The sequence below is a fragment of the Aulonocara stuartgranti genome, assembly GCF_965226115.1.
Source record: "Aulonocara stuartgranti genome assembly, chromosome: 10".
Classification (NCBI taxonomy): Eukaryota; Metazoa; Chordata; class Actinopteri; order Cichliformes; family Cichlidae; genus Aulonocara; species Aulonocara stuartgranti.
The window spans coordinates 28,807,635-28,825,826 of NC_138946.1; the positions used below are offsets into that span (position 1 = coordinate 28,807,635).

The 18,192-nt window shown below is 41.5% G+C and overlaps 1 protein-coding gene across 5 annotated transcripts in view; it reads left to right on the top strand.

Annotated features, from left to right (window-relative positions):
* Positions 1-2,192: 2,192 nt before the first annotated feature.
* Positions 2,193-18,192, top strand: part of bbx (BBX high mobility group box domain containing) — a 49,646-nt gene continuing 33,646 nt past the window's right edge. The window contains exons 1-6 of one of the 5 annotated variants that reach the window (XM_082549167.1): positions 2,193-2,320; positions 5,079-5,154; positions 16,026-16,197; positions 16,337-16,588; positions 16,963-17,164; positions 17,249-17,316. In XM_082549167.1, coding sequence (XP_082405293.1) covers positions 5,093-5,154; positions 16,026-16,197; positions 16,337-16,588; positions 16,963-17,164; positions 17,249-17,316 — 756 coding nt within the window. In that variant the 5' untranslated portion in view covers positions 2,193-2,320; positions 5,079-5,092. Of the gene's footprint in view, positions 2,321-3,585; positions 3,784-5,078; positions 5,155-16,025; positions 16,198-16,336; positions 16,589-16,962; positions 17,165-17,248; positions 17,317-18,192 lie in introns of those variants that run through there. The other 4 variants (XM_082549166.1, XM_082549169.1, XM_082549170.1 and 1 more) reach the window with 4 other exon arrangements.

Below are 18,192 nucleotides of genomic sequence, written 5' to 3' on the forward strand. Positions count from 1 at the left end.
GTTGGATAACACCTCCCACCCACTCCATGACATGCTGGTCAGTCACAGGAGCTCGTTCAGTGAGAGACTGAGATTACCGAAAAGCACCACTGAACGACACAGGAAATCATTCCTGCCTGTGGCCATCTCCCTGTACAACGCATCCACTTAACACACTGTTTGCTGCTACAGCTACACATGTTTCTTTTCCAAATATTTATTTATAAGTGACTTATGTATGTATGTATGTATGTATGTATGTATGTATGTATGTATGTATGTATGTATGTATGTATGTATGTATGTATGTATGTATGTATGTATATATATGTATATATTGTACTATTCTTAGTTAGCGTATTGTCTGTCTTGTCTTAATGTTGGTTTAAAATGGAGCACTGTAACAAAAAATAATTTCCCCCAGGGATCAATAAAGTATTCTGATTCTGATTCTGATTCTGATTCACCAGGTCCCCCCGTGTGGTTCTGGGATCTTTGCTCACCGTTCTCATGATCATTTTGACCCCACGGGATGAGATCTTGCGTGGAGCCCCCAGATCGAAGGAGATTATCAGTGGTCTTGTATGTCTTCCATTTTCTGATGATTGCTCCCACAGTTGTTTTTTTCACACCAAGCTGCTTGCCTATTGTAGATTCACTCATCCCAGTCTGGTGCAGGTCTACAATACTTTTCCTGGTGTCCTTCGAAAGCTCTTTGGTCTTGGCCTTGGCAGAGTTTGGAGCCTGACTGTTTGAGGCTGTGGACAGGTGTCTTTTATACAGATGATGAGTTCAAACAGGTGCCATTCATACAGGTAACGAGTGGGGGACAGAAAAGCTTCTTACAGAAGACGTTACAGGTCTGTGAGAGCCAGAGATTTTCCTTGTTTGAGGTGACCAAATACTTATTTTCCACCCTAATTTACGAATAAATTCTTTACAAATCCTACCATGTGGATTCATGGATTTTTTTTTTCACATTCTGTCTCTCACAGTTGAAGTGTACCTCTGGTGCAAATTACTGACCTCTGTCATCATTTTAAGTGGGGGAACTTGCACAATCGGTGGCTGACTAAATACTTTTTTGCCCCACTGTAACTAACTAGCAGGGTTGCAAACTCCCAGTAAAAAAATAGGGGACCACCCCCCCACCCTCCGCCTCATGATGCTTAATCGACGTAATCGACTTTAATGTATTGCCAGGGTAAAACAAATGCACAGAAACCAGTTATTTTTCTACAGTAATTAAATAGATTCAATATCTTTCTGCAACAGAATTGCAGACTGCACACATGGTACTATAGCTTATTAGGGCATATATTAGACTTAATATTTACTATATACAATAATGAATTTTTATATACATTAGATGACCACTTTGGTTGTAAGATTCGGTTGTATTTATTAAAACCTAGACATTTTAAATGAGAATAAGAAAGAAAAGTATACGGCTGTGGCTCCAGCAAACATCAGCTGATACTAGAAAGTAATATCAAATAAATTATAACAACAGCTTATCAAGCTTAAACGTGTTGCTGTTGTTTAGCGCGACATCCGCTGGTTTCGTCTTTCTGGCGCAAAGTGGGGGATAAACAAACGAGACGGGACTTAGGACAGCAAAGCCGATCAGCTGATCATTGATGAGTTTCATGATTGAAGTAGCAACAGGAGATGGAGGGGGAGAGAATGAGAGAAGAAGAGGCAGCTATGCAGCGTAAAGACACAGAATAACTCCAGTTTTGTGTCTTTTTTAAATTTTTTGCTGAAGTTCGGGACAAATGACGTTCCTTTACACCTAAATACGGAACTTTAAAATAATAACCCCTGACTCTGCTCTGTGTGTGTGTGTGTGTGTGTGTGTGTGTGTGTGTGTGTGTGTTGGAAAGGTTAAAGGTTGAGGGGTTTTCTCTCTCTAATTTGTCCCCTTACTGTAACATCAGTCAGTATTATCTTTGCCACACACACACAACGTATCTACATGTTTTCTCTACATTTCCACAAAACGAAGAATAAAACACCACAGAGCAGTTTCCTCTTATGAATACTACAGAAGCTCAGTGTGACGATATTAACGATATTTTGCGTTGTTTATGAGTAATTTTATCCATATTAATCTTGAGGACTTTGCACAGTCTCTAAACGCTACAATATAACAACGATTCTAATTGGCGAAGACACCCCGTCAATCAAAAACTGTGTCCATTCACGTACGGAATTGCATGACGGGGTGGCTCTTTTCGGTCCGTACAGAATTCTGTAAAACTGTTGATAGTTTCTCGGCTAAAGCTGTTAAAGAAGAATCATGCAGTTGACTAGCCGTGTCAAGTGGTGCTTTTGACAGGTACGTATCTTTAACCCCGCTGGTATATATCAATAGAACATTTTTGAATCAGTTATCACGCGCAAACGCCCAGGAAGCTTATAACAAGTAGGCACTCGGACGATATTGATTGGAACAGCGGTAAGTACGTAGTTATCGGTGTTTTTACGTGCAACCGCAGCTTTTCGGTGACCTTTGACACCCAGGCTGAGCTCAAAGATATAAAGTTAAGTGAAAGATGGTGTTGGCGAGTACAGGCCAGTCTGTGAATGAGCACTTCGGAAACCGGGGGAGGGGAGGGAATAGATGAGATATGAATTTTCTCCCACCTCGAGGAAAACGAAAGTGATTTCTGTTATATTGAGTGACTGAAAAAGTGTGTGTTTTCCCCAGATTGAACCCATAACGGTGTTATTATGGTGGGTTGAAGCAGTTTAATGTGTCGCCTTCGCCGACAGTAGCATTCATCATCTGGTTAAGTCCTGCGTTTCTGTACCACAATAAAGTTCTAGAGAATAACAAGGTCGACATCCGGTTTGTGTTATGAAATAAAAGCTTTCAATTGACGGTAGTGTTTTATATTTTTATAACATAAAATTGCTGTTCGCAAGACAAGGGGAGGATAGTATTTAAATTAATATTTTAGAGAAAGATGGATGTTGTTAAGTCCTAGGGCAAAATGGAAAGTTTTTGTTTATTAATGGGTCACAAGTAAAACTGAAGAAGTTAATAATTCCTATGACAAGAAAGTATTTGGCAATATATACTCTCTCTCTCTCTCTCTGTGTGTGTGTGTGTGTGTGTGTTAGTGTGTGTGTGTGTGTATAAATTAAAAGCTAATTAGTGGGGCCTTGTGCTCACTTGTGGGGCTTGTTACTCCCTAATGCGCTGTTAAATGTCATTTACATACATTTTCCCCAATCAAGCTAATGTTGTTGCAGAATTGTTGCAGTGTAAAAAAAAATGACTGAGAACAGTGTATTTTATATTCATACGTCATGTCTGTGGCAGATTCATCTTCATCACTCATACAGCCTTTCCATAATTAATTCAAAGTAATTATTTTATATGAACTATTACAATATTATCCCAGACTTCTGGCAGATTCTTCCAGAATTTTTTTTACAACCCTGGTCCTTGATCTGTGCGCATCCTGTCCAGGGCTTACCCTATGGCAGGTGGGACGCTCTCCAAGCCCCCCCCTGAATCGGATAAGCAGAAGAGCATGGATCACACGTCAAAGATAATATAAATAAATACCTGTACCTGGAGTGAAGATTGATATATTTTTGCTGAAATATGTGAAGTTTTATTTTAATGGTAAATAACACCACTTCCTGTTTCTGTTGGTGTTCTTTGAATCGACTTGACCTCGCTTGCGTTCGTACAGCCAGTGCAGAACTGTTATGATGTGTCAATAAGTTAAAAAGGTGGACGGCGCCAGTGATGAGAGCCCCCTTCGGTACTTGAGCAGGATACCGGAGGTATGTTCAGACGTTTAGGGAGTGGTCATGACAGAGAACGTGTGGTTCTATGTTTTTTACGTGAAAAAGCAGTCGCTGTTTTGTCAGCCTCTCAGTCACTCACACCGAAAATTGTTCTAATCGCTGTTTGGACATGATGTCCGCCTGCTGGCTTGTCCTTTTCATGTTTTTCCCTCGTCCACATCTCATTGCTTACCATTGTTAGAAAGCATACAGTGTTGTCACGGTTAGGGTGCTGCCAGATATTTCCTCAGTTCTGTTTCAAATCGCCGTATAAAATAAATGGCAACTGTTTCACGGTGAGGTGGTATGCCCCCGCCGCCTCCTCCTATCCGCATCAAATACATGGCCACAGACCTGCGTTGTATGTAAAGGAACAGTTGAAACAGCACAAATACGTGAAATCCAGTTTGTGTCGGTGTCTTTGGTAACAGCTGCTCGATACCTTTTTACAGTATTGGAAACTATTGCACATTAAAAGCGTACCTCGTCCAGTTAGCACAGCTAGCAAGCTAACTAGCTACTTTTATTCCTAGTAACAGTGTGAGGAAATAGAACTACTGCTGTGCAAAACACTGACCACAGATGCATGTGCCCGGTCAAAAAATTCCCACTTTAATTAACCAGAGAGATTGTTTTCCTTCTTGGTGTGGGAGGCATTTTCGGCGACATTGTCGGGGAGTTTGACAGGAGTGAAATATCCCCACTACTGTACCGTACTTGGGTTTTTTCCTCCTCTAAACCAAAGCAAGATGGACTCGCATTTTGCTTGTCTGTCTTGTCAAGGCTTACGTCGACATTTTGCACGCAGATTTTAAAACAAATGTGTGCTTAGTGGTAGAAGCGTGTTAAATGGACGAACGGGTCGTTTATTCACGCAGCTCGCATATTTTGTGGCGTTACTGTTCACGAGGCTCGACACAGTACATCGGTACCCTCAACACAGATAGTCCGATCGGGCATCTGCCGATTTACCTGAGACCACTGCGTAGCAAAATAGTCACTGCAACTGTGCCTCCTTAATTCGGGGCAGTTAGATGAAATGAACCCGGTGGTCAAAGGGTTTTGGCCTACATGTCTTGTTCTGGCTACAAGGGCGAATTCATTGAAATGAGACAATGCCTCTCGATATTTTCACGCCGGTGGGGTCTCGTGCTATGCAATGTTTACTCACTAATGCGCTGTTAAAGTTGTTTTGCATACATTTTTTGCACTCAATCAAGCTCATGGTGTTGCGGAATCATTGCAGAGATGGAAGTGTAAAAGATCACTGAGCGGTGTCTTGTGTTTTATAGGTCATCGTCATTGCATGACAAAGGCTGTGACAGATTCATCTTCATCACTCATACAGCATTTCTATAATTTTCTTCAGTAAGTATTCCTGTTTTCCACACAACATTCATAAAAGCAACTGCTGTCATCTAGTCTGTGGTTCACAGTCATTATATCATTCATTCATTGAATGGTAATTAAATTTGTCCTATGTTTGATACACATCCAGAAGTGCAAACATGTGAAAAATTAAACATCAGCAAGTGAAAATAAACAGAAAGGATACATTTACAATGTTCAGTAATTTGCCTGGTTTGTGTGTAAAACATTAAAATGTAGTAAGAGAACTACAGCTGAACACAGGGGTGCCATTTTATTAAAACGATGATTTCGCTTGGTAGCTCTTCATAATAGTCTACAACTAAGAGTGCACTTCCCCTTGAATGAAATAGAACTTCTGAATTGGAATTTGTACCAGAGATTATGATGTCATTATATTTATTTACAAATACCAGCAGTGCACTAGAATAAGAAGGTGACATTGAAATTGTTACATGAAAAAAATAATTAGACTGTCATTTTTAATTTTTTAAGAGAAATTGGTCCCAAGGAGGTACAGTACATATAAAAAGTGTACACATTCCTGTTTAAATGTAACCTATAACCTGCTCAGTTGAATTGAAAAACAAATCTGTTTAAATGTTTTTTTAAATGTTTAAAAATGGTTACATAACTTTGCACACCCTTAAACTGATACGTTGTATTCACATCAATCAGTCTTATTGGTAAGAGTCTATCAGCATGGCAAATCTCGAGTTGGCAATATTTGCCCACTCTTCCTTGCAAATATGCTCCAAATCTTTGGGATTGTGAGGTCATCTCTTATGTCTTTAGGTTGCCCCACATACTCTGGGTACTGGTGGACCATTTCAAAACTTTACTTTTTTCTGGTGAAATCATTGTTTTGTTGTTTTTGCATTCGTGGGATCCTTGAGTTTTGTTGTCTTTAAAGTTGAAAGTCTTCTTCATTGTCATCTTCCTAGCAGACATCAAAAACTTTGGATCCAAAAGCGACTGGTGTTTGTAACTGTACATAATTGACTAAAGCTGCATTTCCAACTGAAGAAAAGCAACCCCAAACCATGACCCTGCCACCATGTGTATGGTGGTCTTTTGGTTATGGATAGTATTGTCAGAGCTAAGCGTACAACCAGTTCAACCATGGTCTTATCATACTATTACACATTTTACTATATGCTTTTGGGAAACTTTGAGTATTTTTTTTGCAAATTGTAGCCTGGCTTAGATGTTTTGTTTTGGTTGTTTGTTTGTTTTTGTTTTTGTTTTTTTAGAAAAGGCTACCATCTTGCAAACCTACCCCATAGTCCAGACATATGGAGAATACAGGAAATTTCTGTCACATGTAGTACACAACTAGCACTTCCCAGTACTATAGCTGCAACTCCTTCAGTGTTGTTGTAGTTCTTTTAGCAGCCTCTATGATGAGTTTTCGTCTTGTTGTTTCATCAGTTTTGGGGACGCCCAGTTCTTTGCAATATTACTGTTTTTCCATATTTTTTCCACTTTTAACTTTGACTGTCTTCACTGTGTTCCATGATACAGTGGGGCAAAAAAGTATTTAGTCAGCCACCGATTGTGCAAGTTCCCCCACCTAAAATGATGACAGAGGTCAGTAATTTGCACCAGAGGTACACTTCAACTGTGAGAGACAGAATGTGGAAAAAAACAAATCCATGAATCCACATGGTAGGATTTGTAAAGAATTTATTCGTAAATTATGGTGGAAAATAAGTATTTGGCCAATAACAAAAATACAACTCAATACTTTGTAACATAACCTTTGTTGGCAATAACAGAGGTCAAACGTTTACTATAAGTCTTTACCAGGTTTGCACACACAGTAGCTGGTATTTTGGCCCATTCCTCCATGCAGATCTTCTCGAGAGCAGTGATGTTTTGGGGCTGTTGCCGAGCAACACGGACTTTCAACTCCCGCCACAGATTTTCTATGGGGTTGAGGTCTGGAGACTGGCTAGGCCACTCCAGGACTTTCAAATGCTTCTTACGGAGCCACTCCTTTGTTGCCCGGGCGGTGTGTTTTGGATCATTGTCATGTTGGAAGACCCAGCCTCATTTCATCTTCAAAGTTCTCACTGATGGAAGGAGGTTTTGGCTCACAATACATGGCCCCATTCATTCTGTCCTTAACACGGATCAGTCGTCCTGTCCCCTTGGCAGAAAAACAGCCCCATAGCATGATGTTTCCACCCCCATGCTTCAGAGTAGGTATGGTGTTCTTGGGATGCAACTCAGTATTCTTCTTCCTCCAAACACGACGAGTTGAGTTTATACCAAAAAGTTCTACTTTGGTTTCATCTGACCACATGACATTCTCCCAATCCTCTGCTGTATCATCCATGTGCTCTCTGGCAAACTTCAGACGGGCCTGGACATGCACTGGCTTCAGCAGCGGAACACGTCTGGCACTGCGGGATTTGATTCCCTGCCGTTGTAGTGTGTTACTGATGGTGACCTTTGTTACTTTGGTCCCAGCTCTCTGCAGGTCATTCACCAGGTCCCCCCGTGTGGTTCTGGGATCTTTGCTCACCGTTCTCATGATCATTTTGACCCCACGGGATGAGATCTTGCGTGGAGCCCCAGATCGAGTGAGATTATCAGTGGTCTTGTATGTCTTCCATTTTCTGATGATTGCTCCCACAGTTGATTTTTTTCACACCAAGCTGCTTGCCTATTGTAGATTCACTCTTCCCAGTCTGGTGCAGGTCTACAATACTTTTCCTGGTGTCCTTCGAAAGCTCTTTGGTCTTGGCCATGGCGGAGTTTGGAGCCTGACTATTTGAGGCTGTGGACAGGTGTCTTTTATACAGATGATGAGTTCAAACAGGTGCCATTCATACAGGTAACGAGTGGGGGACAGAAAAGCTTCTTACAGAAGACGTTACAGGTCTGTGAGAGTCAGAGATTTTCCTTGTTTGAGGTGACCAAATACTTATTTTCCACCCTAATTTACGAATAAATTCTTTACAAATCCTACCATGTGAATTCATGGATTTTTTTTTTTTCACATTCTGTCTCTCACAGTTGAAGTGTACCTCTGGTGCAAATTACTGACTTCTGTCATCATTTTAAGTGGGGGAACTTGCACAATTGGTGGCTGAGTAAATACTTTTTTGCCCCACTGTATATGCAATGTTGTGGATTTTCTTTTGGCATTTTAGCCTTTTTTGGATAGAGACGGTGTAGAAAGACAGGAAAGCAGGGAAGACATGCAACAAAGGGGTGCAGGTTGGTCTCAGGCCACTACTTTCTGGCCAGGTGCCACCTGGATGTCTGCTCACCCACTGAGCTAAACTGGCACCATGAACATTTTTCTGTAGGGCTGTGCAATATGACCAAAATCTCATATCCCGATGTAAGAATTCTATCGTCCTGATAACGATATAAATCACAAAAATGTAACATTTTCTGTAAATTCTGTGAATCTCGGGCAGCTCGACTTGCGGGAAGTGCTTCCAGCTGCGCGTCATGTAGCTGGAGTCGAGTGTTTTAACAGATGCATGAAACTATACATTTTTAGACATAAGTTGTAACGGCCGCCATTTTCTTTGTGAGTATTTATTACACGGCGTGCTGCGGGGAAAAGCCTGTTCTACCGTTTGAGTCTAAGGTTTATTTTTTAGCACCTGGCGGCTCTTTTTTTTGCTTCTCATCCGTGAATAATCTGCTCTTTCACGTGATTCAGTTTATTTTGAAAAGTCTCAACAGGATCTTGAGCTTTATTGTGAAAAGTTTATGTGGAATATAAACAAGCGGACACGCGATGGTGTTACCGTCGTTGTTGCTAACCAAAACGCATAAAAACAGGCGCTTGTCGTCCCTAGTGTGGTTATATTAAATATAAGAGAAAGAGAGAACTTTAAGAAATTAATATAGCCACTACAGTGACCATCAAAACGATGACAAAATATTGCCGTAAACAGTTTATTTTGCGACACCATGAAACAAACGATAGTGTAAAATGAAACGATAGACGTTTTTATATTGTCATCCAATATATATCGTTATATCGAACAGCCCTATTTTTCTGTATCGTTCACATTACTGATACCTTCAAGGTCTCTTTGATGCTTTGTGAATTCCCCGTGAACCATGGCCTTTTCCTGTATCAAACAACTGAGTAAATGTCAGAAAAAAATCTTACTAGAACAGCTGAACTTTATTTGTGGTGAATCAGGCTGTCTTTACTTGATGGCATGTGTTTACGCAAGAAGACTGATTGCTGTGGTTAAATCAAAAGGTGCTTCAACAAAGTGTTGTTTTAAGGATACGCACACTTTTGCAACCAGCTCATTGTATGTTTTTCATTTTATATTTTTTCCCTAAAAGATGTGTTTGTTTTTTCCAGTTGAAATGTACAGGTTATAGGTCATATTAAATATGGGAAAAGTTTTAAAATTATTTATTAGGGTCTCTATTATTATATCACGTGGTACTGCACCAAAACTAGAAGGTTTACAAATGAAAATACATTTGTAAAATCCATTCTTTTTCATTTCTCTTGTTCCTTATAGTTTAGGTGGGTGTCTTGTAGATAAACTACACTCAACAAAAATATAAACGCAACACCTTTGTTACTGCTCCCATTCCCCATGGGATGGACGTAGAGACCTAAAATTCATTCCAGATACACAATATAACCATCCCTCCCAAACAGTGGTCACAAATCAGTCCAAATGTGTGGTAGTGGGCACATCTGCTATATTGAGATAATCCATCCCACCTCACAGGTGTGCCACATCAGGATGCTGATCTGACATCATGAGTAGTGCACAGGTGTACCTCAGACTGCCCACAACAAAAGGCCACCCTGGAATGTGTAGTTTTTTGCGCTATTGGGGGTCTGGGGACCCAGAACCAGTCAGTATCTGGTGTGACCACCATTTGCCTCATGCAGTGCAACACATCATCGCATGGAGTCTATCAGATTGTCAATTGTGGCCTGTGGAATGTTGGTCCACTCCACTTCAATGGCTGTGCGAGGTTGTTGGATATTCGTGGGAACTGGTACACGCTGTCGTATACGCCGGTCAAGCACATCCCGAACATGCTCAATGGGTGACATGTCCGGTGAGTATGCTGGCCATGCAAGAACTGGGACATTCTCAGCTGCCATCTGCCCTGAACAATGTGAACCATGATTCATCCGTGAAGCGCACACCTCTCCAACGTGCCAGACGCCATCGAATATGAGCATTTGCCCACACAAGTCTGTTACGGCGACGAGCTGGAGTCAGGTCAAGACCCCGATGAGGACGACGGGCATGCAGTTGAGCGTCCCTGAGACGGTTTCTGACAGTTTGTGCAGAAATTGTTTGGTTGTGCAAACCAATTGTTCCAGCAGCTGTCTGGGTGGCTGGTCTCAGACGATCTTGGAGGTGAACCTGCTGGATGTGGAGGTCCTGGGCTGGTGTGGTTACACGAGGTCTGCGGTTGTGAGGCCGGTTGGATGTGCTGCCATATTCTCTGAAACGCCTGTGGAGACGGCTTATGGTTGAGAAATGAACATTCAATGCACGGGCGACAGATCTGGTTGACATTCCTGCTGTCAGCATGCCAATTGCACGCTCCCTCATTGCTTGTGGCATCTGTGGCATTTTGCTGTGAGACAAAACTGCACATTCCAGGGTGGCCTTTTGTTGTGGGCAGTCTGAGGTACACCTGTGCACTACTCATGATGTCAGATCAGCATCCTGATGTGGCACACCTGTGAGGTGGGATGGATTATCTCAATATAGCAGATGTGCCCACTACCACACATTTGGACTGATTTGTGACCGCTGTTTGGGAGGGATGGTTATATTGTGTATCTGGAATGAATTTTAGGTCTCTACGTCCATCCCATGGGGAATGGGAGCAGTAACAAAGGTGTTGCGTTTATATTTTTGTTGAGTGTATATGTGCTTTTTCTTTCCTCATTTTTCTTAAATTTTACTACTTTTTATCTGGTTCAACAGACCATTTACACTAAATGAAAAAACGTCTATCCTGCCACTACCCATGCTACGACTGTTTGATTCTTCTTTAGGCAGTAGACCCCAGTATAAACAGTCCACTCCAGGAACCTAAATATGTGAACATTAAATAAATATTACAGCTGTCCAGAACATCAGCCATACAGCGAACCCTTAATTTTAATTGAACAACAAGAAAAAGAAATGTGCTGTGGGGTCTCTATTATGACCTTATGAAGACCCAGATTCATAATACGGAAATCTTTAATAATATATGTAACATGCTGGACATATCACAGTGCTAAACTCACTATCAGTCCCCTTTATCATTGGACTCTCAGTGTTCAGCCGTCATTCCTGCTCTTGGCATCTAAATACTTGGATAACAGTAAAGGTTTGATTTTTACAGTATTTCTTAGATGAAAGAAACAAGACTAGATGAGCTCAGACATGTGTGACTCATCTCACTGATACAAATATATAGTTTTATTATTACTTTTATTACTTGCAAGAAAGGTAATGTGTTTGTCAGGAAGCTTAGCGCTTACCATTATCATTCATAAAAATAAATTTACAGAAGAAGACAACATTATGGGATAGTGGATCAGCCTCAAGTACTGGAGAGACTGATGGAAAAACAGGAGCAGCAAAGGTTAGGCCTGAACCCCCCTTAGTTAGGTCATTGACAAGACTGGTTACGGGTACCAACTATGGAATGGAGCAATTATCAGGCACCTTCTTTACATGGATGACATCAAGCTGTATGCCGAGAGTGAATGAAACATCGATACACTGATCCAAACCACCAGGATCTACAGCAACGACACTGACATTGGAATACCATTCGAAATGAAGAAGTTTAGTTGGATGGTAACAAAGAGAGGAAAAGTAGTCAGAACTGAGGGGGTTGCAGAAAGGGAAGATTATAGAAATTCAAGTCAGCTACAAGTACCTTGTAGTCCCACAGGCAAATGGACGTTATGGAGAGGCTGCTAGCCACAACCACTAAATAGACTGAAAGACAACACAGAGGCAGTAATAGTGGCAGCACAGGAACAGCTTCTAAGAACAAGATACATACAGTGGGGCAAAAAAGTATTTAGTCAGCCACCGATTGTGCAAGTTCCCCCACTTAAAATGATGACAGAGGTCAGTAATTTGCACCAGAGGTACACTTCAACTGTGAGAGACAGAATGTGAAAAAAAAATCCATGAATTCACATGGTAGGATTTGTAAAGAATTTATTCGTAAATTAGGGTGGAAAATAAGTATTTGGTCACCTCAAACAAGGAAAATCTCTGGCTCTCACAGACCTGTAACATCTTCTGTAAGAAGCTTTTCTGTCCCCCACTCGTTACCTGTATGAATGGCACCTGTTTGAACTCATCATCTGTATAAAAGACACCTGTCCACAGCCTCAAACAGTCAGACTCCAAACTCCGCCATGGCCAAGACCAAAGAGCTTTCGAAGGACACCAGGAAAAGCATTGTAGACCTGCACCAGACTGGGAAGAGTGAATCTACAATAGGCAAGCAGCTTGGTGTGAAAAAATCAGCTGTGGGAACAATCATCAGAAAATGGAAGACATACAAGACCACTGATAATCTCCCTCGATCTGGGGCTCCACGCAAGATCTCATCCCGTGGGGTCAAAATGATCATGAGAACGGTGAGCAAAGATCCCAGAAACCACACGGGGGGACCTGGTGAATGACCTGCAGAGAGCTGGGACCAAAGTAACAAAGGTCACCATCAGTAACACACTACAACGGCAGGGAATCAAATCCCGCAGTGCCAGACGTGTTCCGCTGCTGAAGCCAGTGCATGTCCAGGCCCGTCTGAAGTTTGCTAGAGAGCACATGGATGATACAGCAGAGGATTGGGAGAATGTCATGTGGTCAGATGAAACCAAAGTAGAACTTTTTGGTATAAACTCAACTCGTCGTGTTTGGAGGAAGAAGAATACTGAGTTGCATCCCAAGAACACCATACCTACTCTGAAGCATGGGGGTGGAAACATCATGCTATGGGGCTGTTTTTCTGCCAAGGGGACAGGACGACTGATCCGTGTTAAGGACAGAATGAATGGGGCCATGTATCGTGAGATTTTGAGCCAAAACCTCCTTCCATCAGTGAGAACTTTGAAGATGAAACGAGGCTGGGTCTTCCAACATGACAATGATCCAAAACACACCGCCCGGGCAACAAAGGAGTGGCTCCGTAAGAAGCATTTGAAAGTCCTGGAGTGGCCTAGCCAGTCTCCAGACCTCAACCCCATAGAAAATCTGTGGCGGGAGTTGAAAGTCCGTGTTGCTCAGCGACAGCCCCAAAACATCACTGCTCTCGAGAAGATCTGCATGGAGGAATGGGCCAGAATACCAGCTACTGTGTGTGCAAACCTGGTAAAGACCTATAGTAAACGTTTGACCTCTGTTATTGCCAACAAAGGTTATGTTACAAAGTATTGAGTTGTATTTTTGTTATTGGCCAAATACTTATTTTCCACCCTGATTTACGAATAAATTCTTTACAAATCCTACCATGTGGATTCATGGATTTTTTTTTCACATTCTGTCTCTCACAGTTGAAGTGTACCTCTGGTGCAAATTACTGACCTCTGTGATCATTTTAAGTGGGAGAACTTGCACAATCGGTGGCTGACTAAATACTTTTTTGCCCCACTGTAGATGTTGCTACACCAGACCTCAGATAGTAGGGTTCAAGATGCTAGCAGAGAGGGCATACATGGAATGCCATAACCAATTAGGTGGCATAGTATACAGAAACATCTGTGCCAGTTAGCTAAGGAACACAAGAAGCTTCAAAAAGCCAATGGCTAAAAGAGGAGTTAAGAGATGTGTAGGATGAAGGCAACAGCGGGGACTAGTGGTAATTTGAGCGCTTGGGACAGGGACACCTTAAACTGGGCGAGTAGCTCCAGTTTATGGTAAATGGACTGGTTCTTATGTAGTGCTTTTCTACTCTGTCCGAGCACTCAAAGCGCTTTATACAGCTAATTCATTCACCCAATCACGCCCATTCACACAAGCACTTCTAAGCTTAAGTGCTAAGTATCTTACATTGATACACATTCACACTCCGATGGATGCATCGGAGAGCAACATGGGGTTAGTATCTTGCCCAAGGATATTTGGCATGCAGACTGGAGCAGCCTGGGATCGAACCACTGACTTCCAGAGTTGGAAGAAGGATTCCAAAATAGCAGTTCTCTTCTCCTTGCAATGTGTCTAGCGCAACAGTGAGTGGCTTCAACACAATACAATACTCCTTTAGGAACAGATACTCCCGATCAGTGAAGCATTTGATTCCAAACTGAGTACAGACAGTATTTAAGTCAGCAAGGGGAATGTCAGTGATCCTGGACAGGGCGTCATGAAATGAATTCCATTGTGTTGAAACGGGAACTATGAGTTTTTTCTTGAAAAAATTATCTACTAACTCTGAAGCAACAAAAGAATGGTTTGCTTTTGTCCACATTGCAGAACACTTTGAAGTTGCACTTCTGTAGATGAATTTTGCCTCATTTGCTTGAAGCCATTTCTCAACATCATGAAAAATTAACTTCAGTGTGTGTGATGCACACCTTAAGTGTGGAGGGAGAGAAAACTGTCCTTCAGATTCTGTGGAGAGGGACTGCTCAACATCAGTAAATGTCACCTCTTCATCTTCTTCGGATTCTTCATCAGAGTCTGATTTTTGGAGCATTCTAAAAGCTTTGATAAAATTGGACCCGTTGTCGGTCACGGTGGCTGTCACTTTAGAGTTCAGTCCATAAGCCGAATGTACTTGCTCGATTTCATTGCCGATTACATCATATGTATGTCTACCTCTAACTCTTTTACATGCTAGCGCTGCATGTCCTCGTACAAAAGTAAAAGGATCAATCCAATATGCCGTCATTCCGAGAAAACTTTTGTTATGACTGGTCCAAATGTCAGCAGTCGTGGAAATATATTCCAAACTCTCGAATGTCCCTTTAAGCTCCATTTCCACGTCAGCATAACACTTATCTAAGTAAGTAGAAAACGTTCACGTCGTGTCAGGTGCTTCAGTAGATTACTCGTGCTATTGACAGCGGCCGATAGTTTTTTCTCCCCAGGACATAGCTTACATATTACTTTAATGTTCTTGTCTGCTTGTTTCAGAAAAGTGAAGTGACGGGAATATTTCCATTTCATAAAGCAGCCACTCGCTTCAGCCAAGTCCGACATCTTCCACTTCAGGATACAACTATGCAGTGAACTGGCGTGAAATGACGTGCACCTGCACTACATCAATGTTATAGCGGCAGAGTTTACTTTTACCTTTAGATGATAAAATAATGAAATTAAATAATGATATTCAGCGAGTTCAATTATTTTACAATTTAACACAAGTACATTGTAAGTAACTGTAATTAAAAAACGAACAATAATCAGTTACTCTGCTTTTTCAGTGGAAAAGTAATTTAATTACAGTACCAAACACTGGCTGAGGCACATACACATAGGTTGACAACATTCTGCATAGTCATTCACTACAGACCTCCAAACTTCATATGACCTTCAGCTCAAGAACAGTGAATAGAGATCTTCATGAAATGGTTTTCTATGGCTTAGCAGCTTAACATCCCCAAGCACAGTGCAAAGCATTGGATGCAGCAGTGTATAGCATAGCCAAAAAACAAAGAAATAAGAAAGGGGGCAAATACTATTTCTTGGCACTGCATGCCCAGGGACACCAGCTTTAAGTAAACCTTTGTCCTACTTGTTCACAGTATCTTATTACTATAACACTCCAGTAAAATCTATTTTGTCAGCAAGTATCACAGATTCCATGCTTGATGCTTTCACTGTGTGTTTTGTATAAACTTATAGTGCCCATTCTGATGTGTTTTTTCTTTTCTTTTGCTTTAGGTGCAGTAGTACGATGAAGGGTGGAGGAAGGAGCAAGGAGCCACCTGTTGCAGGGGAGGTCACTGGCAAACGCCCCAAGCGCAAATGCCTACAGTGGCACCCACTTCTCTCCAAAAAGGCTCTTGATTTCTCTGAGGAGGAGGAGGAAGAAGATGAAGAGGAGCTGGTGAAGGTTAGTGGGTTTCCACTACAGGTTGTTCCTGTAATAACTTCTGCCCAACTGAATAACTAATATTTCAGATTATTACAAATAAATCAGACAGAAACTATGGTGCAACATTGAATCAAAGGAATTTATTAAATTTTATTAGCAGGCAGGGCTGTTCAACCAGACACAGCATTCACAGTGTGAAGTCACAACAGAGGAAGTGGAGGAGGACACAAACGAACAGCGGGCACGCCGGCCAATGAATGCCTTTCTGCTCTTTTGCAAACGCCACCGCTCCCTGGTGCGGCAAGAACACCCTCGCTTGGACAATCGCGGGGCCACCAAAATCCTGGCTGACTGGTGGGCTGTCCTGGAACCCAAAGAGAAACAGAAATACACTGACATGGCCAAGGAGGTGAGGCTACTTTATGACTCTGAAGTTCATGATATTTCCATGTTTTGTTCAGCAGGGTCAAAGTGGTGCACTTCTGAATGAATTCTAAAACTTCAATGCAATTTCCTCTGATTTAAAAGTACAATAATGAAAACTAATTCCTGAATTTTAAGACTCATTCCTGTGGTACTCTATCCTAGGCCAGTAGTACTTAAAGAAGTGCTTGTAAAAAATAAAGGTGTTTTTTTTTTTTTACCCATCCTTTTTGCTTGTCAGTTTATAATGTGAAATAGAAATACTTTGTTAAAGTATAAAAATGAAATGATCAATTAAATAAAAATTAAATTGCTTATAGGGTTTGCTTATAACCAAATTCATTCTGTATGTTCTTCCAGTACAAGGATGCCTTTATGAAGGCAAACCCAGGCTACAAGTGGTGTCCCACCACCAGCAAACCAGTTAAGAGCACTTCCTGTCAGCCAGTCAGCAATCCCCGCAAAAAAGTTTGGTCCTTTTCTTGCAACTCATCCAAGGACTCCACTGCCAAAAAAGTGCCCAAAACGGAAAGTATGCCACAGTTGAACTTTGCCATGGCAGGTGTGTATTATTAAACATTATTTATTATAGTGTAGCATAATAAAATATTGGCCTGTTTTGTAAATTAACGCTATTCCTCACTAGATCCTACAAAGATGGGGGGCCTGAGCATGTTGCTGCTAGCTGGGGAACATGCCCTCACAAACCGAGAGGTAGGTCACTTGATAAGCCACAGATACTGTTAGGTCCATAACTTGTTGGACAGCGACATACTTTTTGCAGTTTTGCCTCTGTCCACCACCACAGTGGATTTTAAATCAAACAATCAATGTAAGTGCTTTTCAATTCAAGAAATTGTTCGAGTGTTTGGCCTTAACTCTTCAGAAAACAGACAGTTTATAATTAGTCCCCCATTTTCAGAGACTTGAAATTACTTGGGCAAACTAGCATAATTTTAAATATAAGGATTGTTTTTAATCCTTTGTAGTCAACGAAGCCCAGAATCCATGGATATCACCAAATGCTGTATTTCAACCCTTGAGATGCCCTTCCAGGCCTTTACTACAGTCGTCTACATTTCCTGCTTGCTTGTGGTTCTTTCTGCCTTCAGCACGTGGAAAAACATGCTCTAATCTAATTACTTGACTGACTTGGAGATTGAAAAATATTCAATTTTTTTCCTTAAGAAACCCTTGGGTTACTTTTGTAGTATGCTTTGGGTCATTATTCATTTGCCTTGTAAAGCACTGTCCAATCCGTTTTTGGAAGACAGCAGAGAGTTGCCCTAAGGAATTCATCCTGCTTCATCTTTCAGCAATCACATAATCAAGAAGTACTAGTGACGTGATTTTACAGCAGGGGTGGGGAGCTCCAGGCCTCAAGGACCGGTGTCCTGTAGGTTTTAGATGTCACCCTGGATCAACATGCCTGAATCAAACGATTAGTTCATTACCAGGCCTCTGGAGAACTTCAAGACATGTTGAGGAGGTAATTTAGCCATTTAAATCAACTGTGTTGGATCAAGGACACGTCTAAAACCTGCAGGACACCGGCCCTTACGGCCTGGAGTCCCCCCACCCATGTTTTAC